The sequence below is a fragment of the Rhea americana genome, unplaced genomic scaffold, assembly GCF_003343005.1.
Source record: "Rhea americana isolate MKP2758 unplaced genomic scaffold, rheAme1 scaffold_39, whole genome shotgun sequence".
Taxonomy (NCBI): domain Eukaryota; kingdom Metazoa; phylum Chordata; class Aves; order Rheiformes; family Rheidae; genus Rhea; species Rhea americana.
In genome coordinates, this window is record NW_028186523.1 from 1,182,335 (window position 1) to 1,205,193 (window position 22,859).

Sequence of the window (22,859 nt, forward strand, 5' to 3'; positions counted from 1 at the left end):
ACAGCTTCTCTCGTTTTTTACCTGAGGGAGAAAGAGACATAGGGGGAAAATAAAAAACAGCACTGTAAAAGACAACTATTTATTTTTAGTTCTAGAACTTAACCATGTTTAATTAGTTTATCTATCTGAATAATAATTCAGTTTATACATCCAAATAATAATTAAAAAAAATTACTCACCCTAACACAACTTCCTCAAAGGTATAGCTTCTGATAGGTCAAGTCCTTTGATTTATCTATAAAGAACACCCATTAAATTTATGAAAAGAAACTGGAACAGTCCCTTTATACTCTAACATTTATTAAGAGGAAAAATATCTTTCTCTGTTTTATAGAAGAAAAGTGAGCAACCTCCCTGTTAAACTCTAGACCCTCATAACATACCTTGAAAAAAGGCATCAGAAACCTAAGTGTCATGCAAGAATCCCACTGTCTCTGCTCTCTGTCTAGCTCTTTCTCTTCTGTTGTCTTTTGCTCCTCACATAGCCCATGATGTTCATCTCTGATTTTTCCAAATTACTTCTTCCCACTGAARACTATTCCTTCTTAAGTTTGAAATACTCTTTTTGACATATGTTTTAAAATTCATGTCTTTTGTATTATTTTCCTTTATTTGTGTCCAATTCTATATCATTCCTCTTTTTTTTTGTCTTTGCCTTGGTCTTCATTTAAAAGAAATGGAGCTCTTATAACCCTTCAGTTAGATGGAATRATTTACAACATAGTTTTAGCCTTGCTTCCCTTACTTCTTTTCTTTGTAAATGGACCCATGCTAGGAGCTCCTTTCCTTACATCCCATCTCCCACTTTATTCTATTCTTTCCCTTGATGTCCACATTTATAACAGAAYAAAGTGCTCAGGAGAAGGCATGGTAGACCTTATGGCTTATAGGCTTTCCACCTACACTGACTTCAGCTGTAGCCAGGACCTAAAAATGCCTCTATGCACAGAGTATTTCCACATGTCCTCTCCACCCAGKCTGTAGGAATCAGAGCTCAAAGGGCGTTGTGAGGTTGTGGGTTGGAACTCAAGGTCCCATCCTGCCTTGATTTAGCAGCCCATACATCCTGAACAGCTGCTGTGCCCTAACCTTAGGCCTGAACATAGCAGAGGGCAGACTCCTGGCCCCTTCCCACCAGACTAGACCTGGGTGGATGGCAGAGAAGGGTGAAGCAGGTCTGTAGTGGGTAGGTGGAGAGCACAGGTTGCCTCCTGAAGGAGGGACAGTCTCATTCCTTCACCAACAATTTTGTCATTACAACTGCACACATGATTATTATCTAGAGTCAGCAGAAATTGAGCCTTAGAAGGTGTACAGGAAAYTACTAGTATGCCGTGCAAACATGATATTTTGCATTAGCCACTACACTAAAAAAAAGATGACAAATATATGAGTTAAAACCTGTTTCTGTGGGCAAGTGCTTCATAGCTAGTACTATCCTCATTTCATGGAAGAATGTGGTWCCAAAAGATTAATTAGTGTAGTCCAGCATGCACAGTGCAATTCATATTCTCATGAGCTTTTGCATTTTTYTTTAAACCTTTTAACCTTAACTAACCTTTAGGTCACCTTAAAATTCAAGACTGATAATTAGATACACATTATACAGTYCTAGCATATGAATTTCATCTTAGCTATCCAACTATAGGTGTTTCTTGTTACTGAAGTGAAAGAAGCAAAGAAATAATAATTCTTGGAACTGATAATACTGTGTACTCCCAGTTAATGGTAACCTACCAAAGCAAGGTAAACATGGGAATGTCACTCCACAGAAGGAGCTGTTTATGGGACAGTATCATTTCAGATTTGGATTATATGCTTCATTAGCATAATTTATTTATTTGCAGTAAAACTAAGCAAGTTCATCTTTTAAAAGGGATATGCTTTGATGTGTTTCTCACTTAAATTGGCAACACAAGTTCAAAGATTTGATCTTAGCACTCTACATTGATTGATCCCAATCTGATTTGTGACATTTCAATAATGTGTGCAAATAAACGAGCTATACTACTCTTTTTCCTCCTCTGCAACATTTTTGAAACAGCACTCAAGTGTGGCATTTCTGCCACGAACCATGAGGTGGCATAACATGCCTAGCAGAACAGCAATCAAACCTTCCTTTTACTATTCTTTTGCACATTTTATTAACAGTGAAAGATCAGCTATTAGATTTTACAGTTCAAGGTTTTAGAAACTGAACATGTGACAAAAGCAGAGATGAAGATACATATCTTTGTGTATGTATGTTTTAGTGCTTTTCATTCTAGCAAACAATCATTCTGAGCACAGTGCTACCTGATGTTATAAACGATTGCAATTACTTCCCCTTTTTCTTTTGCAGTTTGACTTTCACTATCTGGTTTTGCTTTTAATATGCTGCTTTTTGTGAGTCTGATTTATCTCTTTCCCTGAATCTCTTTTCCTTTATAGGGCCAACATCTTAAGGCTTGATTTTGCTTTTGGGTTCTTGTAATCTGTAATCGAATCAACTATTCCATGGGATATGAACAGCTACAAGTTTAATTTTTTTACTAACTGGACAGATTTGTAACTGTATCTATTAGACTAGACTAGAATGTAATTAACACATCTAATATGTAAGTCTAATACTTTCCCCAAAACACAGTTCATTCTAGCCAGTTGGAGTGTTAATTCAGATAGGTACGTCTTTATCAGAGATGAATTTAATACTTAATCTTCAGAAAGGCATCAGAAACTTATTTCTCAAGCAGCTTTTCCTATTTGCTTGAGTAAAGAAGACCGAAGCTTCTCTAATCCCAAATAAAATCTAGCACTCAAGGACTTCTGACCAGCGCCAGGGTCGGGCTGGAACGTCGCAGCAGCGAGGTCCATGGCCAGGCGCAGGTGCACCARCAGGCTGAGATTAGGCTGCCGGCAAATCCTCTCTGCTCTGAAGGTCAAGGATTTCGGTTTTTCTAGGAAGGCACCCCGGGAAGCCTTGCTTGATGTCGCAGGTCTGCCTGGCATTACCAGCGCAGGTAGGTACAGACGAGCTGGGCCCTACCAGGGCTGCGGGCAGCGCTCTGCTCCTCTCTGAGCTCTCAGCGCTGGGGTCCTGGGGGCTTCCTGCAGGACAGCAGCAGTTGCTGACACCAGGTCAGGTCATGGGGGTGCTTCTATGAGGAGCAGGCAATAGTCTCCAAAGGAGTCACTTTGATCTCAAAAGCACTCCAAGRAACACTCCCTACAGCGCTCTAGATCCAGCCATTACTCTAAACTGCAGACTTGTTTATGTTAGAGGCTCTTATAAACTGAAACACAAATGTGAATATATGTGTGTCAGAGYGGTGTTGCAGGCCTTAAGCCTCCACTTTGGGAAATGTCAGTTATCACACAGCTGAAGATCTGGCTGCAACCTAGAAGCCAGGCAGCCTTACTTTTTGAGAAAAACAACATATTGTAGTGTTAGTTATTAATATCAGAGCAAGGCTGTTTAAACAAGTTGTTGACTTTCATTTGTCCTGGTGCATGGATACCTGCTTTCCATTCTGCTTGTGGCTAAATAGATAAAGCTAGGTAAGCACACTCTAGTGACATTTTATTGAATAGTATGGGCCAACTTGGGGAGCTGATTTGTTTGCTCACGTGTAACACACTTTTCATTCCAAATATGTCACACACTGGGAAATGCTGTAACCCTTCCTTGTGCATGATACTCTACTAATTGGGCAGGTATGCAATCTTGTGGAAAAAAAAAGAAATTAGATTACTCTTGGAATCACATTCAGCCAATTTATAATTCAGCTTCAGTGAATCTGCTTGGCATCGACTTACATCAGTGTGTTCTGAAAGCACGACTGCATATGGCTGGTGTGAGATAAATAGGGAACTAGGACAGAAGGCTTAAAGATGTGGCATTAGATCCTAGGRGAATAAGCAAAACAAGGAGAATCTTTTTTGCTTTCCCAGTAGTATTTATGCATGACTGTTGATTAGTGAGATGATCTTCCAGGTCTGTTGCTGGTTTTGAAAGGCAACAGACCATGCAATAGCAGTTATTCCACAGAGCTGTCATGCACAGAAGGACTGTGTAGTGGGACCGACCAGTAGGGTCTCGAATGGAGGCACAAATTAAATCCARATGTTTAATTTGTTTAAAATCAAAGACAAACACTCAAATTATGACTTATATGAAGGAAATGGAAATTATGGCAAAAAAGGAAAAATATTGTTTATCAGCAGTTGCAACTCAACTCAGAGGAAAAAAAGCACATCTTACACACAGTTCTCAAATAACAAGCAGTGCAGGCTAGATCTGTGTCCTTGGCTGCCAAAAAGGTATCTAGGTTGCCTTGTGTCCCCTTACAGTGAAGGACACTGGCAGCCCCAGGTGATCAGGGATGCTCTGGCACGCTGTGAACACACCACCAGAATGCAGTGCAAGCATAGCTCTAAGGAGCAAATCCTACAGCAGTAATCTTGATACGACCTGAGGGTGTAACCTAGCCATAAAGCGCTATTTTGACAGGTAGTGACATGGTCCAACCACTACTTTAGACCGCTTTAGACTGAAATGCAACCGAAAAGAAATGCCTGTACTTTAGGAATAAGGGACTGAGCATTGCTGTGAGCATTGAAATGGCCAGGTCCCTCTCCAGGAGCTCTGAGCAGGACGAGCTTCTTGGCCTAGGGCTGATGAGTGGCTGGATTGGGGGCAGAGGCTTTTGGCAGGGGAGACATAAATAAAATATACAAGAATGAGGGGAATCAAGAAGAGGATGAGTCAGGGTCTGAACCTGAACTGTATCTTCACCCCCTTGACCTGAGTTTGAGAGACTGGGTCTCAAATAGCTAAATAATGACAATTTGGAATAAAAACAGATTTCTGACAAAATATTTAGCATAGTGGGTAAGGAGCTGAATTTGTTTGTAAGAAACGGCCTGCAGACATGGGAGCTCTATGTGGAAGGAACATTTTACCACCTTGAAAGAAAACTTTTCCAGTGTTTGAAACAGCTTCCAGGTTGTCATTTGTTATAATTAGACTAGATGAGGCCGATTCTAGAAGGAGACAGGCCAATTAGTTTGGGATGTCAATTTTTGTTTGCCACTGTCAAAGTCTGTTAAAGGAACTTGATAGATTGCTAGCTGGCTTTTCTAATGAGATAATCCTTACATGAAAGACAGGCAGACAGCCTGGTGCAGAGAAGCATATAGCAGTTGCCATTAAAAAAAAAGGCAGCATCTGCCGGCGCAGGGCTAAGGTTTCACTTAGGCACCAACGCAGGTGCCTAAGGTTTCACTAGGTCTGAGCTGTGGACAAATGGATGGAGAGGTGAAACCCGGGATCGAAACATGGAGTAAATCACTGTGTGAAAGCTGCATAAAAGAAACAGTTCATAAAAAGGTGTTTGAAGGAGACAAGAGCCACCATTTGATTTGGGTAAATTCTGCCATTCTTGGGGCAGGAGTATATCCTTTGGAGTGACCCAATTTTGCGCTCACAGGTTTTAGACAGAAAAAGTTAGACATGCCACATGTTAATCAGTTCCTATTTCCCTGTCTTCAAACTTTTATACTCTTATTAATATATAGTAAATGCCATCTTCTTCATAGTGTCTACTGCACCACTGAAAGAAGGCAGGTGTTAGATAAAAACTAGCAGGCAAAATTCCCATGGTTTTAACTTACATAGCTCTGTTGAAAATTATTTATAGTAGTGAATGTGGTATCCTAGCATTAAAAAGACCCTTTGCTAAATCCAGGCTATGAGCTGTTCTACTTTTTTGAGTTCTTCAGGCTCATAGTTGAATTTCAAAGCATTCAATTATTTCAATTTTTTTGTGTCAAAAGTCTCTCTGGATAAGAGAGAGTAGGGGGCATTTGCCCAAGTAATAATACCTCCCGTAACATCAGAAATTTTAATATATGATCATTCTATGTCATTGTACGAAAACATGTTCATAAACACTTATCAGTCTCTTTTTCTCTGGTCCTGAAAATGTCACCTGCTCTTTTATGGAACTAGTGGTACGTGGCACAGTCCTTAGTGAATGTGTATTGACATATTTCCACTGCCACATTTCCAGTTTTGCTATCAGTCAAAATACTGTTGCAAATCTGATTCTCTGTAAAACTTGAATAAAGTAGAAACTTGGGGAAGGGAAAAAGATTTAAAGTYTGAAGGAGAGATCTTCAGCTCCTATAAATTGTTACAGTACGAGTTATTAATACTGCCGAGGACAGTTTACACCAACTGATAACCTGCTCTGAGATTTTAGGATCGTCAGCAAAATCTGTTTTGCAGTATAAACCTAGTCATTTCCCRAAACTGCAGGTTACAGTTAATCTTAACAAAACTATCTGAGTTTATTTAGAAAGCTCACAGTTAATTCCTGTGTTGCTGGCTGATCTGTGACTCACCTAACACATTATTGAAAGGATGTGTTGCAAAAATAAAGAAATTATTGCTCAAGGCTTCTCATAAGAATGTTAGCCAATATATTCTACTGCATTGGAGGACACAGCAATWAACATTCAAATCCATTTATTATTCTTAAGATTTCTTTTCCAGCATATACAGATTGATTGGTACTACTTTTTAYGTCTCAATTTAGAAAAGAATGACAGTTTTCCTCAGCACTGCAGTGTGCATTCTAGCTTGCTCTAATGAAGACAAATTCCTCTCAATCAGGAGTGTTCTGTTCATTAAGTGAGACAGATGGCAGCCTTGCTGTATTGGTAAGGATTCCGGGATTTTAAGCTTATTTAGGGTAGTAGTTTGTGTTTCCCAGCTAAAAACTGATCAATATTTCACAAGGAAGAGATGTCAGATTCTGTCTTTACAGAATTTTTGCAGTATATACACAGTTCTCTGTTAGTAAGCTGAAAATCTGAAGGTTCCTCAGAAAGGCAGGAAATAAATACATTCAAATTTGTAAAACATGGTTCAGCAGATGTGTCTGTCTTTGCAGAAAATTAAATATATGCTTCCAAAGCTCTGCCAGAACATAGTATATTCAGTTCCGGAGGAGAATCTGTGCAACTGAAAGGGATGTAGCACCCCTTCCTGTTCCTCGTCTCTGATCCTGAGTGCAGTACCAGGGTTCAAGGCCCCCAGCTTTTAATCTGCCAGCTATAATAATTAAAGCCAGGAAATTAATGCTGATATGGAAAGGTCAAAATAAAATTGTATCGATCATAGGAATCTGTGCTAAATGCTCACATCCTGGATTCTGCCTGTAATTGGGAGAGCTGAGACAGGTCAGCTTCTGCAAACTGTTAGACTCTGAGCAGCAGTCAGATATCCTGGACTCTGAAATTCTGGGGCAATCRTTCACACAGAAGGCTGCAGGCAATGGCTAGATAGACATCATCGTTGTGTAAGCATCATGTAAAGAAACAAAATAATCATTCGTGCTACGGGCAAGTAAAAGTAGCTAGGAATGTTATCACGTTGTTCAAATATTACAGATATAAAGCACTGTGATCTTCACGATGCCTCAAAAATGGTATTATTCGTATTAGTTTTGTGGCAAACTATCTACTTTTTAGTGTTAAGAGGAGGAGTTCAAGATGGGAGAAAGTAGTTATTTTGTAGTATTCTAGAATGTGGCAGAAAATAGTGTATGAGTGAATACACAAGGACATTATCTTCATATAAAGCATCCCTCTTGCTTGCACAGTCTGCCTTCCCACGAAAAATGCATACTGTCTGAGGTATATCTAATCCTAGGAATAGTTTCCTTCAAAAAAAAGTTTCATTCAATTGTCATTTCTGTTGACTTTGTTTTAACACTTGCTTCCTGGGAGGTTAATCTATGACTTCAGGGAAGGTTAATCTATGTTTTCTCCAGACAATGAGGTCTTTGGTTCAACTAACTAGGAAACAGGTGGAAGCAGCACAAGGCTCTTCATTATTTCCTAAAAATGACAGATTCTGCCTTCATTATGTTTGTTAACAATTTCATACAATAAACTTTAAAGGGGAAAGAATCATGACAAGCCTTCATCTAGGTCAAATCTGCACAAATTTGAAAATACAAGCGAGGCATGCTTCAATAGAAGACAACAAATTCATGTTCTGAATGTTGATGGACCTGAATCATTACCAACTGAAGACTGCTTAGGATATTTGTGAAGATTTATGAAGGGACTTAGTAGACCTCTGTTCAGCTTCCAGTAGGGAGGTGAGATATATATATCAGAAGAAATATCCTTCGTGACAGTCCCACSAAACAAGCCCACAGAGAAGAAATGAAGACGGAAACAGGCTCAAAGCCATAATGAAATTCCTGCTGAAYGCTGAGGCATGTGGGCCTTCTCAGTGTATGGCTGTGCACAGTATTTTAAATACTAATTAAAAAGAGAGAAAGAAGGAGTTATGTTAAAAAGACTACTAGTTCCCCAAAGAAAATAGCTTTTGTGTATCACTTTATACTAGTGGTGACAGAAAATACCACAGAGTTACATACATGTTTTTTGTCTAGAAGTATTTACAAACAACTTTACAAAGTTTTATACACTTTTCTAGGTTTTCTTGTTTACTTTTAAATTAAGAGCAAAATTAAAAAAAAATCCCCAGAGGCTTCTAAGGCTGCAGTTGGTGCCCATACTTTACATTCATGTGTGGCTTCTTCCTGGGAAAAGGGAGGAAAAGAGTTTAAAAATGTGTAAATCACAGACATCTAAAGAGCTCTGGATTTTAGGGTTCCTAGATATTGGCATCCRCAGAGAATTGCCATGTTACGTCCCTTCAGATCATAGAAAACTACTATTGGTGGGCTCAGGGCAAAAGAGATTAAAGAGGGAGAAGGAGCCATATATGAATTGGAATAATCAGATGAGTATTTTAGTGCTGGAACATCTGGCTGAGAAGAGTCATAGATCAACTCCTACTGCATACAGTAGCTTAAACAATGCAAGGAGTGGACATTGTAAATTTTACACGTAGCATTGAAAATGATCTCTTTTACATGGTTAGTATTTGATTCCTGGCACATATTTTGAAGTCAAAATTATAGTTTGCTAACATAATCTTGATCAGGCACAGTATGATTCCATCAATTAAGAATTACTGACTTCCTTGAGAAAGACCTATCCTTCTCTTAGTTTTCACTGGTTGCTTTGTTTTCATGCCTTAACTCTAAACATTGTAAAAATTTTGAAATTAAAAAAGAAAAATTTACAATTTACAAGTGTCCATATAAGTAAATTATTCAAAAATTCAAGATCATCTACAAGGAGCTACCAAATAACAATGCTGATAATGACACTGAGCCTTTGGGAAGAATAATCCACACGCCGTGAGGAACGGATGATGTGTTTCTTCCAGAACGATGAGTCACAAAGTTAGTCTTTTCTTCTAACATCTGTTTCTTCAGTGACAGCAGAAGTCTTGAGTAAATGTTGATTACTTATTTCGACCTAAAAAGCAGAATATATGAATTACTAACAGATGAAAATTTCCATATCTTCTGTCCTATTGTATCTACCTTTCACTTTGTGAGATGTAAATACACACCAGCTGACAGGTTAGTAATGAATGAACAAACAGATACAAAAACCCCTGGATATTAATTTCCTCAGCTATAAGAGATACAAATAAGGTCAAGAATAAGTGACCGTATATGAAGTGGTAGCTTTGTACTTTGGTTTGGTTTAAGATCAGGTGCAACACACAGCCAAAAAAAAAATATTGAAGAAAAATACTGCAGGTGGTAAACCRTGCTTGGAGTTCTCATAATAACAGATCCTTTTCAGTATAATGTATTTTAACAGTAAAAGGTGTCTGCTCACCAGGTTATAAAATTCTCACATGACCTGGGTACAAACACACACATCCAAACAGGATTCACACTATTTATAGTCCTCACCACAATCACAGGACCACGTAATTTGTGCGTTCTCAAATATTTGCCTGAAAAGCATATTTGCTTGWGTAATCTAGAAAAAAAAAACCCTGTGATTTCATAGTGGTGGAGTATAGGAGAACATACAAACTGGAGAGGATCACACCGACCCATCGCAAGGTGGTAMCCAAGGTGGTAACCGCTGCACCGGCAGAGTTTCTGAGACGCTGTGCTGGTTCCATGAGCAGAAGCTAGTACTGGCCTTAGAAAAGCTATTTCTCCTGTGGAATTAGGGATTCAGTGTCTCTCCAGACAGGATTGCCCAAGGCTATGGTAACAGTTGATCAGGTCTAGTCATTCAAAAGGGAATAGCAGGCATGGAAATATTAATCTCTAGTAGCTGTTAAAATAAATAATTTTTTTGAAAAAGACAATACAAACCAAAATGTGGTGTTTTTTTCCTTCTAATCTCCTTGTTTCTTTCTTCCATCAAGCAGCACATGGAATCAAGTCTCACTATCACCAAGTGACCTGGGCTGTTAATGTTGTACTTGAAACGTGAAGACACAATAGTCTTCTTTATAGTCCTTGTGCTTTAATTCCAAAGGGAACAGGATATTTTTTTTCCCACTCTATCTCTCTTGTCCTCCCTTCCCAATATCTTAATTCAAACTACACAGTTCAGGGCTGCAATTCTGTTTTTACTTGTTCTGTAGCCTAACGAAGTTACAGGAAGAACCAACAACAACCAGACAAGCTATGATCATTCATATTTGCATTAAGAAATGCTCCTTGTGATAACATGTTCCAGTTTAAAGTCTTCCCATGGACAAAGAACAACTATTCTTAGACTTGCTAACCATTAATAATTATACCAGCACTAARCAGATATTATACTGAATATGAGTACTCAATAAACACTGTGAAGGTTTCTGCATTGTTTGATGAGGCCACAGAACCTTGTATTTTCAATGCAAACGTAGTTAATATATGAATGATTAAGAGAAATGAATGAGATGAGGAAGGATATATAGCCAAGTTATCATCTATAAAAAGCACCATGCTAATTTTTTTCCCATAAGCAGAGTGGTGAAAATGGCAAAAGATTTGTAACATTTATTAAGGCACTTAATATATTTAACAAACATTTTTCATGTTTACCTCCAAATGAATAGAAATGAAATTTTTAACAGTCTGGATACTAAAAGTCAAATTACTTAGAAACACCCTCTGGACTCTCAGACTGTATATAACTGCTATTCATAGCAATTAACTYATTGAAAGATGTCAGGCAGGCTGACATGCTGCAAACAGATAAACATCTGCAAATTGATGGCTAGAACAATCCAATGACTATTCGAATYGTTCCCTTAATTTGACTTTTAATTCAGACTTAGATCATGGATATTATTTTTCCCCTTTGAGCTACTTAACTATCAAAGAACAAGTTCTGTACAAATGAAATTTTGCAGAAACAGACAAATATTTAAAAAATCTTTTCTGAAAATGTAATTATTTTCTCTCCTTTAGTAATAGTGAGTTTATSAAGAAAGCACTAAATAGTTATTCACTTAATGCTTTCACCTAATGCTTCAAATTTAACCTCAGTCCAGCCAGCTCTAGAGATTAAAATCTTGTATGGAGGGATATAAATGTTGTAGCTGTGGCTTTGTTTTCTCCTGGATACTTATTTCACATTTTTAGTCTCCAGCATCTCATTTAGAATGGTCAAAATTCCATTCTACTGTCATCTTTGCCACACAAAATGCAGCAAAAATAGCATTTCATGAAACATTCATGAAAATACAGATTCTAATATATGGAAGCTACTACTTCCAATGTAGTTAATACCATGCCAAACCATTCATAACTGTTTATTTTAGTGTCTTAATGTGATATTTCTCTTCTGTTCCAACATACATTGCTATACTGAGTTATATTGAGATGTTCCCCCCACTTTCAAGCTCTCAATCCCAAGATATTTACTTACTAAAATTGAGTAACATTTTGTCCACATTTATTACTACAAACTAGAAGCTGCAGTATGAGTAAAACATATCAAGAAAACCCATTATAAAAGTAATAAAGTTCCAAGCAAGATGTCAAATATCCAGCCCAAAATATTGTTTAGCACCTTCTGGCCTCTTTAAGTTAAAAATCCCAGCATGTACACAACATGCATACACCAGGAAAAAACGTTCAGTCCCATTTTAATTCTCTTGGTTGATAAGTAAAGCTCACTAAGTCATTACATCATGTTCAGTCAGTCAGCTACACTTGGGTTTAATATTGCATTCACTTAAGATGCATGGAAGGCCCAAAAATAAATCTGAAGACTGAAAGCATCAGGCCAACAACTAAAAGCACTTAACAAGAATTTCCAAATGAACATCTTGCATTTCACCAATGTGCTTTGAAGTATCATCTATTTTAAGTTATCTGAGGTTCTGCTAAAATATATGTACTGCTAATATCTTCCTGTACTTTAATTTATTCCAAATAAAGTGAAATGATATGTATCTAAAATGTTCCATTAGGTAGTGGAGAATACTTCATAGGTAGAGACTAACAAAACTATGCTTTAACTGTGGGAGCAAATAACTGAGGAAAAAGAGACAACGAAATTCCAGTGAAAATCTACTGACAGATTTTAAGCTGACTAGTAGTTTTTCAGCAAACATTTTTCTTTCATTAGCTAGCTAAACACCAAGAGTTTCTGCTTTTCCATAAGTGAGTTAATCTCATTAAGGCTTATGCTGTAGCAGCCAAAAGCCACCCCCTACTCTTACTAAAAAGTCAGCAGGGAAGCAACTCCATCCTTCACTGATAGCCTCTCCTTGCATTAAGCCAAGGCACAACATTGYAGACGTGGTGATATCTGCTAATCCTTGCTTTAGCAGATATGCTACCAATGATAAATTATACTTACTAATATGTTTTACRTGGATTAATTTTTATTTAGGTTATAATTAAAATATAATTAAATTATTAGTAACCTCATGCCAAAATTATTTCAGGAGAGGGTTAGATTTCAGTCCAGTTAGAAGGATTAACGTGGTCGATTGGACCAGAACCTTACCTACGGGCTTTACAGGCTTTAATTCAACATGTTCCTGGGGGGGCTGTCGGTAGGAGTATGTGTCAAGTCCGCCTATGAAATCAACTGAAAATACAACAGTTCCAAAAATGAACAAATGGAAATGAAAATATGTCAACTTAAAAATAGATATGGACAAATTATATTAAAAAAAAAGGAAAAAAGAAAAAATATTAAGCACATGCACAGGTTTCCATACCAGAAATAAACAAATAGGTAAAAATACTGTGAAACAGGCTTACAGAAGGCTCTATGCTCTGTCTTCTTTCAGATCTATTTAGCACTGTGCCTGGCAAGATAATCTAGCAACTGACTGTTTAGATAGGCATGCTGCTCTTAGTGTGCTTGCAAAAGGAACTTTTACAAATCTGCAGTGTACATAAATGATAACCACTGCGAGATAATGCAGCTTGTTCTTTTTAAGGTAGTTTCACTAGTTTCATATTCAATTCAATATATTTAATTCAGATCCAATTCCTTTTGAAGCATTTGGAAATCTAACCTGTGGAAACAATAGAAAACTTAGTCTCTGTGAACCAATTTCACCTGGAGTTTTACAAATCAGTGGAGTAACAACAATGTAAAAAGGCAATGAAAACCAAAAGTATGTCCACTGAGTTGAGAATAAACTTGTGAAGAATATATGTGAAAAAGCAGCAGAATCTTCTGTGAACGAAGTTTTGAGGACAGGAAATATTTTCAGAATCCTTCCCACTTTGTCTTAAGATTCTTATATCAGAAATACTGTGGAGATACATTCTTTTGAGAAATTTTTAGTTCCCTCTATGGTCATGTTGACTTAGAAGGGCTTTTACAGTCTCAGTGTAGATCTGACAAATTTACAGCACATTGGGATTTTTTTGTCACATGGAAAGCAATTGCTGTTATTTGCATTGCAAGAATATATTTAGGCCCTAAATAAAATTAGATCTWTATTGTGCTGATCACTATATGAGCACTTAATAAGAAACAGCTTCTTCCCAAACAATATATTTACTAGGTAAACAAAGGAAGAAGGAGTGATGGTCCAGGATGAGGAGACAGGGAAATGACACTTAGAGTTCAAAAATTGATGAAATACCCCCTGAAATCCATGGAAATGCACCTGTTGTGTTTAATCGCCTTTCCTCTTGAGTTTAAAAAGCTTAGCTGAAAACTGAATTCGATGCATTTCATTTATGGACCATCACCTTAGCTGCAAGGACATTTTCTTAAAACTCTGTGAGCAGGACATAATGCTTGAATGCCAGCCCCAGCCAACATGCTCCTCCCCTGTTACGCTCTCTTTCATGCTGCAACCCTCTTTCACAAAAATGTAACAAAATAAAACACCGTACATGAAAACTTACATAAGCACTAACGGGACCCAACCCTTAAAAAGAGATGTATTTGCAGATGTATTTTTAGAAAAACTAACTTCTTAAATAGCTGATTGTCTAATATGATACATAGCTAATGATTCATTTTTCAGAAGAAATCATGTCATAGTAATAGAATCTGGCTGCGTGGTTATGAACTGCAGTTTTGTTTGCTCTCTAAATAGGATTATTTTTTGCTGAGGGCATGTGATAGAAGGAGTTAGTAAGTACATTTTTGARATAATTCACCACTTCAGAACCACTCATAATTTCTCTCTCACTAATAACAAACACAGCCTTCCTGCTTCTGTAAGTGGAAAAAGAGGCTAAAGTAACTAGTGCTGCTACCATCAAATCTTTTGGAGAAACAAGTGACATTAATATGTATTAATGATTAGCAACTTAGACATGTTTTTATCTGACAAAGAAAATATATTTAATAACACCTTCAAAAAAGTTCAGAGGTCAGGCACATTTTCTGTTATATATTCTATTTTATGGAGCGACAGCTGACACATCTTCAACATGAAAATTCATTGTCAGTTATTTAAATCCAAATTTCAGATTAGTTTTCATTAAAAAAATTCAAACTGATTTTACCTAATGCTTTCCCCAGTTATGTCTACTAAACCCCCCAGACTGAAACGAAAAGGGAATGGTAGCCATTAAATATAAAGATCTCAATTATTATTCTCATTCTGTGTGGAGACATTACTATGTACCTTTTAGTTCAAACAGACGTCTGAGACATCCAACTTTAATCAAATAAAACTTTACATTTAGTGAACTTTAGGATGCAAACACACATTCCTTTCCTTAAATAGGGAGGTGTAAACAGTTGTAACATTTGTATAGGTTTCCAAGGGGAAAATATTACTTTAAGGCTGATACTGAATAATTGATTTTGTTTATTTCTGATCTGGTTAATGGATTATGTATGATACCTGCTATAAATTTATAGGACTACAAAAATTAATTTCAGAAAGCTGCATATGCAAGGAAGGAAGTTCAATGTAAAAAAAAAATTTGCTATACAGTTCTATAATTCTATTCATTAAATTAGAAAAGCACTCTCCCCCTATTCCCCCCCCCCCAAGAAAAAAACCCCTATGATGTTAGCAGCAGGGATATTCAGTCACTAGAAAAGGAATACGCCATGGAGTCCAGTCATTAACTACTGTCATGCAGAGAGAAACTTAAAATCCTGGGGAGAGGATTTTTTTAGCACCCCACAGATAATAGCAGGTTACAGCAGAAACTGGTTATTTTATCTGCAGCTGGCTGCAAAACATGATCCATATTCCCAGGGAATTGCTCCCTCCTTGTGTCCCCTCAGTTCTGTGGTCATGCTGGATGCTTAATGGCCAGTGTGAAATGTTCTTTCAGAGTTCACTACCTGCTGGGCTTGGAAGTGCAAATCTGCACCGGCTGTCCGCCGCGGGCAGTCCATTAAAATGATGTTCATTCACTCATGGTTCATATCAGAGGAACCGTTGTCATAATCTGCCTGAATGAGAAAAGTGCAAAACGCTGCTGGCTGAAGAAGGTGTATCCGTTGACATCAGTAATTGTGAGGGTTATTCTTTTTTAGACAGCTGACATTTAGGTATGCCTTACTAATACAATGCATTCACCCATATGCCAGTTAAAACTTCCTTTCCTTTGAAGGTTGCACAAAAGAATCAGAGATCTGAAAAAAAAAATTGTTTTTCCTTCTCCATCCTCTCATCTGAAATTCAGCTTCTCTGGCAATATCCCACTGACCTGCTGGCAGCCCTTGTGCAAACAGCTGCAAGAGCTTGTCAGCCCACTGGCATAGTACTAATTTCTTCCTTTCAGGTGGGCAAAGTCTAAGCATATCTGGATGTGCCGGCTATGAACAGAACAGTGGTATGAGGACAACACAATTCTTAATAAATCATGCAAGAGCAGCCTCTGGAAAGTCTCGGCCTGGTATATCTCAGATCTTCTTTATGCTTGCCTCTCCTTTTTGTGTGTGAAAGTAAGTCCSCAAACTGGTGGCTTGAATGGGTAGCATCTCCAGCTGGCTATTTTCCAACAGAAGGACAGGCTATCAGCTGCTTGTYTGAGTGCTTTTATGTACGGTAGTTTTTCTTAACCTATGGGATCCCATATACTAGTTTGCAATGTATTATTCCTACTTTTATGAGATTTTTTTGAACAGTAAGAATATAATACGATGCAGTTACTTTCATTAAGAGAAGACTGGAGAGTGGTGGAGGGTGCAGCCAGTTAAAATACGTGACATGCAGCATGAAAAGGAGCTAAAGTCAACAGGAAAGAGAAAGCAAAAATGAAGGACTGATAAGTCAGTAGATGTTGTATATAAAGTCCAAACTTACTTTGGACTTTCAAGTGCTTGAATTTGTAGCTTATATAAACTTTCCAGATAAGCATGATTCATTTCTAAGATCTCATTTTTTTTCTGTTGCCTTCCAGTCTCGAGAGACATGCTGCTCTTATATCCCTCACTGAACTAGACAGATCCATCCAGCTATCTGTCAGGAGCCAGTACTATCTATTCTTCCYTCTTCATATGAAGTTTGAGCACCTGAGCCTCAAATTATGTAGCAAAAGAGGCTTACATTTCTTTTCAGGATTCCCCAAAGAGCTTCTTATATATGTAGATGACTACAGGAGGGAAGATGCATGYGAGACAATTAAGAAAGGAAGAAGTGACATCAGTAACAATACGTGACACTGTGATTTTTTTCTGTTTCTATAAAGTACCTGCTGACAGTAATCAGATTAAGACAGGAAAAAGTGACAGAAAATTACTAGAAGGSAACCATTTACATGAACTTTTATTACTAGAGCTGGAAGTGGAATATTTCAGGGTTCCACAGCAATTTTATCTGATTTGGCATTGCATTTCCTCTTTATTTTTCACCTAGTAAGACAGATTCTTATTTTAAAATATCTTTCCAAAATGTTCTCTATGCCATGTCTTAGGAGGCAGTTGACAACCACACTATTCTTTTACCAAAGCTAAAAGTCAGGCTTCCCAATTACAATTTTTGTTATTTTAAAGAAAGTATTCTCAATCACTTTCAAGTCATTAAGGTCTCCTAGCCCTTACCTGGCAAATTCCCTAGCAGATTATAATCATTGCCCACGAAGTTTACAGAAAAATATTTATCAAAAATTTATTATCACTCATATAGCATCAAGAAAGAATGCACTTTAAGTCATAAATATACAGGAATTCTTTTCTTTAAGCTTAACCAAATAGTCCTTTTCTCTTGACACTCTGCTATCTGCAAAACCTACATTCAAAGTTGACGAGAACAGATTTAAAATATATCATAYTCTCTCTAAATACATTTCAGAGCTTAATCTTTTTAGCAAAGCAGCTCAGGCTGGGCATCAATGTCCCTTAYATCTTAGCGTGGTTGGCTCTGATTTATGTTATTTGTCTGCAATGTTGTCATAACAAAATATTTCTGATATTGCATGTTTTCTTCCTAACTATTCCGTCCCTCATTTTAATGATAATGCTATCATTTCTTTCCCTTAATTTTCATCTTGATGACTAAAATAGCTATCTAGTTACTCATAATGAAATGATTTGTCATTTACTTATGGAAAAAAAGCATATGGAAACCATATTTACAATCATTTCAAATAAGGAAAGCTTTTTTCCCAAGGCTTGCATTTAAAGGTACTATTGCTAGTTCAATAGCAAGGTTGTTTGAAATAAAACAAATGGTAGTCTGCTTTGTACCTGTGAAAAAAGTGAATTAGAAATGAGCCCAAATACATCTTCCTAGATCATTTTTATCCAAAAAGAAAATTAGAAAAGTTAGAATTTTAGCACATATTGTTTTCCCCAGTTATTAATTTTTCTCCTCTCTAACTTCCTTCCCCTTCTAATCCCCTTTGGTGTAGAATGCTCTGTGATTCCTTCTTTTTCTTGCCATTAAGTTACTGCCTGTGCACAAGTAAGTTAGTGCAGGAAAACCTCCTGTGGGTACAAGGTGCTTAACACCCAGAAATGACATCTATTGACTATGTTTCCTACCAAGGAAAAAACAGCGCCATCAAACTCTCGCAATACATGTCCAGTTAATCTTTAAAATGGCAGCTCAAACAGTCAGGAGCAAATACTATTCTTGTACATAAAGGCTTCAGTTATGCCTCTGAACAAATGGTCTTCATGATAAATGTGCCCATGCTGCCTTCAGAGGAGGCAGAACTCTGAATCAGCTTTTTGCAGATATGGTTTGGTCTTTTTTGTAGCCTGATTCAGGGATATGTGTTATGTATTAGTGTGCCTTTTTATTTCTGCTGAGTTTGATGCCATAAACYACAGTGTTCTTTTAAAAATGTTTAGTGTAGATGCTAGGACCAACTGGAATTGATTTCTCCCACTTACAGGTTATTGCAAATTTGCAAGTTAGGTATTTTGTTCCTTCATATTGCTTTTTTCTTTTTTTCCCCATCAGATGAATCCCACAGGGCTCATTTTGGCCTTTTTCCTGTGTATTCATAACAATACTTTTGCTTCAGTTATTTGTCAGTATGATACAATTATTCATTTTTAAGACAACATTTCAGTCTATCTGTCTCATTATTATATATCCAAGGATATTCCAACAGCTATTTCTTACGTTAACTACATGATATGGATACTTCATTACATGAAATTAATTTCTCCTTATATAATGCAGATCCTGTTCTATAGAATAATTGAACAATTCCTTGAGCAATACATTTACAAGATCAAATACATGAGGTAAAGCCATGTCTTTCAGAACACTTGGGCTATTCAGAGTGAGGCATTTCCATGCAATGAAGAAAGTTCTCTTCTTCCAGYCACAGCAGAAGAACACTAACATCATTTTAAAAATCTGGGATATGGCACTTGAGGGACTTTTTGTATCGTTGAGTGATTCTGAGTTTTTTTGTTCCCAGCGTCCCAGGGATGACAACTGCCCCTGAACTTTGCAGCTAATATTCTCTGGGACATGATATTTGCCCCATGTGTTTGTATCTTTAGTTCTTTGGCAAAGAGTAAACAGATCTGGAATGAGAGCAAGCCCACTTCTGCCCCAGGAATTAACCGAGCACGTTCAGGGAGGGAGAGTTTCTGCGTATGGGCACTGGTGCAAGACACAAGGGAGAGAGGCACAGCAAAGAACTCACAGTCAGGCAGGGGCTGCTGAAGGGAAGAGTGACCTGCTGGTGCTGCAAGCCTTCATGGTGAAGAAGGAGGGCAATGCTAAGGATCAAGGAGGCTGAGCAGAGTTTGTTGCAATGCAAAAAGCCAGCAAGTTGGCTGAAGCTCAGAATGGAAGCCTGGTTTTCCTACTGCTCAGCTACAGGCAAGGGATGTTACGAGCCTCTCATTTCTACTCTCTATGATCCATAACTTTGAGTTTTCTGTTTAAGAAGTGTGTGAGTTTATAATCCAATTAATTCTGACTTTTTTGAATTCAGTGTTGTGGTTTTCTTTGGGAGTTCATGATAAAAAGGTCTGGGCATATCCACTTCAAAGTGCTGTTCTGTCACATTCAGCCTGTGTTGCAATTTCTCTTGTCTTTCTTTTATGTCCCTACTTTTGATTCGTTGCTTTAAAATCCACTTACTGTCTCTGCTCTTCTGATGTCAGTCATTTTGAGACTTATTCTTCCTTGGCCTTTCCTTTATTAGCAGCTGATTTTGCTCAGGTGCTGGTATAGACTACCGTCTCTAACTTGACATACATGCTTGACATACATACTTTCAGGAGCCTGAGATGCCATGCGCCAACTTTTCCAGGAGGATTTTGATTTAGTGATATCATTCTCCCTCCACTTTCTGATACCAAGAACATCATGCTTTTAACAYTTTTTTCTACTTCAGATGAGACAATTTCCATTTCCAAATCCTCCTTCTCATTTATCATGCTGTCTTTACCCCCAAAACCTTGGGGGTCACTGAAATCTTGTGCAGAAGCTCTGCTTCATCACATAACATTGCTCCTCATCATGAGGCATTGTATGTATTTCCCTTCTGCAGCTGCTACACCACTTCATGGTGGCCTGCCTCAGCCTTGGGGATCTGGATTTCCACCACACATCTTCCAGGATTTCAACATCTCTAAACTCCAAACTACMCTTTTTCTCTCTGCTAGGAAGACCATGCCTCCTTTGCTGGAGCCTCCCTCTATTCATCTCAGCAGGAACTCTCAGACTCTCTCTCTGGTCAGTGCTTCTCCTCTTTGATTAATCAACAGGTAAACTGCAAGGTCTTACTGTGCCTTCTTTGAATTCAGGCGTACAGATCAGAAATATAAGTGGGTAAATTCCTTCTGTGATCTACAGATTCTCAGTCATCTTTCAAATTTCATCTCTCTGGTCTAGCACAAACCAGCAAACTCTAATCTTCCAGTTGTTCTTTCACATAGTTTTTTCCAAGACAAGGAAGCCAGCAAAATGACCCATCTGTTGATGACTGTCATGCCAGCCTTCTTTAGCCTCAGTAAATGCACTGTCAGTCCTTCTGTGTGTCCTCAGTCTTTCCCAGGACATCTGATCATCCAGTATTTCAGAGCCTTTGCAGATACGTCCAGTAAGTCCACTAATTAATCATAAAGTGCYGCAATGATTACTTGTTTGCTTCCGTGAGTGATTCTCGGTTAAGGGGGAAACCTATTGCACTGTATACCATTATTGCTTCTATCCTGCTCCATCTTCCCMTTTAAATTGACTAGCTGATCTCTTAATATATCTTTTGGTACTGCATCTTCCTCACTAGCTCAAATAGCCTTCAATAACCAAAATATAATATGACTATATCTCAACTATAGAAACAAAGTTAAAAACTTAGAACATGTAAAATTTGGAGCTTATAGTGGCCAGTAGTCTTCTCATATACAAAGGAGTGAAAAACATGTGTCAACAAATATGATGGCTAGGAAAACATTTTTTCTCATCRCTAGAAATTGTTTTATACTGGGAGAAAGATGAATATGCAAAGGGAGAATAGAGTCTGTAACAGAATTAGTATTCATTCTGAAGCCATCAGTAAATCAGTCTGTTAATAATAAAGATAATGCAATACTGGCTTCATCAGTGTAAAATACTCTCCTGAAGAAAGACGAAGTAAAAAATACATTCTTAGGAAACCTTTGTGTGAACTCTTGAATTACATTTCTTCAGAACAACATATTGTCCTAATTAAGGTTTCCTCCTGATTAAGGAGGAAAAGAAAATCTGTGGAAAACAATGCCAAGGAATAAGAGTCATCATATGAAAGGTGAGAGTCACACAGTATTACTTGGCTTAGTTTAGCAGCATCTGAAGATTTGARCTGTAAAAGAATGCAGAGAGAAAATAAAAACTAATAAAAAACCCATACATGTAYTGAGCTTAAATTTTTGTTTGCAAACCCAACAATATATTTATTGASTTAAGGCATAAGGATGTAAAATGAAGTCTAATCAGAGCCCAGCTATGACCTAGATCACAGAGCAATGGTAAGAGAAAGACTTCTCATGATAAAGAGYTGACAAAGCAGATCAGCAACACAGATTGGATATAATAAATAAAATGTAGAATCTTTGAAAAATAAGTTTCTAAGAAGAGTTAATATATTTTATTTGACCAAGTGACCCAGGTGGAAAACTGTATCARCTAGATCAACTGTCCTAATAAGAGATTACACCTCTTTGCTGTAAAACTTCCTTCTCTTATATTTTGAAACCATTAGAGCTATTAAAGGATAATAATCAGAAAATCTGAAATGTACAACAGGTAGATAGCAATAACAGGTCTACAAATGGGAGGAATTTAGAAAGATTATTTTATGAGGCTTGAAGGTATGATGATATCAGAGACACCAAAGAAATGATTATGGGAAAAAGTCAATTGGATAAAGAAAAGGGGTTATCAAAAAAATTGAATTATTTTTAATATTTAAATGTCTTGTCTCTTGTCCATTGACTGTGGCTCTTTTTAGCAACACTTTGTGACACCTCCTTTGTGTGAGTCTTTCTTTTGCTTTGATATCATAAATAACCAACATTGTTATCTCTTCCAAAGCAAGTTGACTACTTTTCTTGATGGAACATGTTGGCTGCCTTTAGATTTATGAAATTTAGAACTGAGGTTTTCAAAGTTGGTTAAAAATAAAGCTAACAAATTTCCACTTAAGTTGTTTGATTTTGCTACATTTTTACAGGGTATCCTACTGAAAACAACCATCTTCCAAAATTACTAAATAAAGTGATCTTCCAAAATTACCTTAGTATGACCTGAAATTCATAACTTAGTTCAATATACTTCACTGACTCTTGTGCTGCTTAGCCATCTCTTCTTGTATTTWTACATTAGCTGCTTTGCAAAGTATTTGAGTCATTTGGAAGGCTTTGGGACCTATAATGTATATTTTTTCTCTAGGATATCYTCTTAAAACAAAAAATCGGAAGCTTTTGCTTTCTTACTACTGTATCTCAAAGCTTAGTATTGGCAGAAAGGAACTGTGAATAAACCTTAGCTTCAGGAAAACCCAATGACAGTCTCTCAGCTCAGCTGATTTGTATAGATCCATTTTCATTTTGAGGTTATTTTCTGTAATGGAAAAAGCAAA

The 22,859-nt window shown here is 37.3% G+C and overlaps 1 protein-coding gene across 1 annotated transcript in view; it reads right to left on the reverse strand.

The window, feature by feature from the left end:
• Positions 1-8,485: 8,485 nt before the first annotated feature.
• NKAIN3 (sodium/potassium transporting ATPase interacting 3) overlaps positions 8,486-22,859 on the reverse strand; it is a 185,824-nt gene continuing 171,450 nt past the window's right edge. The window contains exons 6-7 of the mRNA XM_085313526.1: positions 12,892-12,975; positions 8,486-9,387 (exon numbers count right to left, since the gene is read on the reverse strand). Coding sequence (XP_085169652.1) covers positions 9,374-9,387; positions 12,892-12,975 — 98 coding nt within the window. The 3' untranslated portion in view covers positions 8,486-9,373. The remainder of the gene's footprint in view (positions 9,388-12,891; positions 12,976-22,859) is intronic.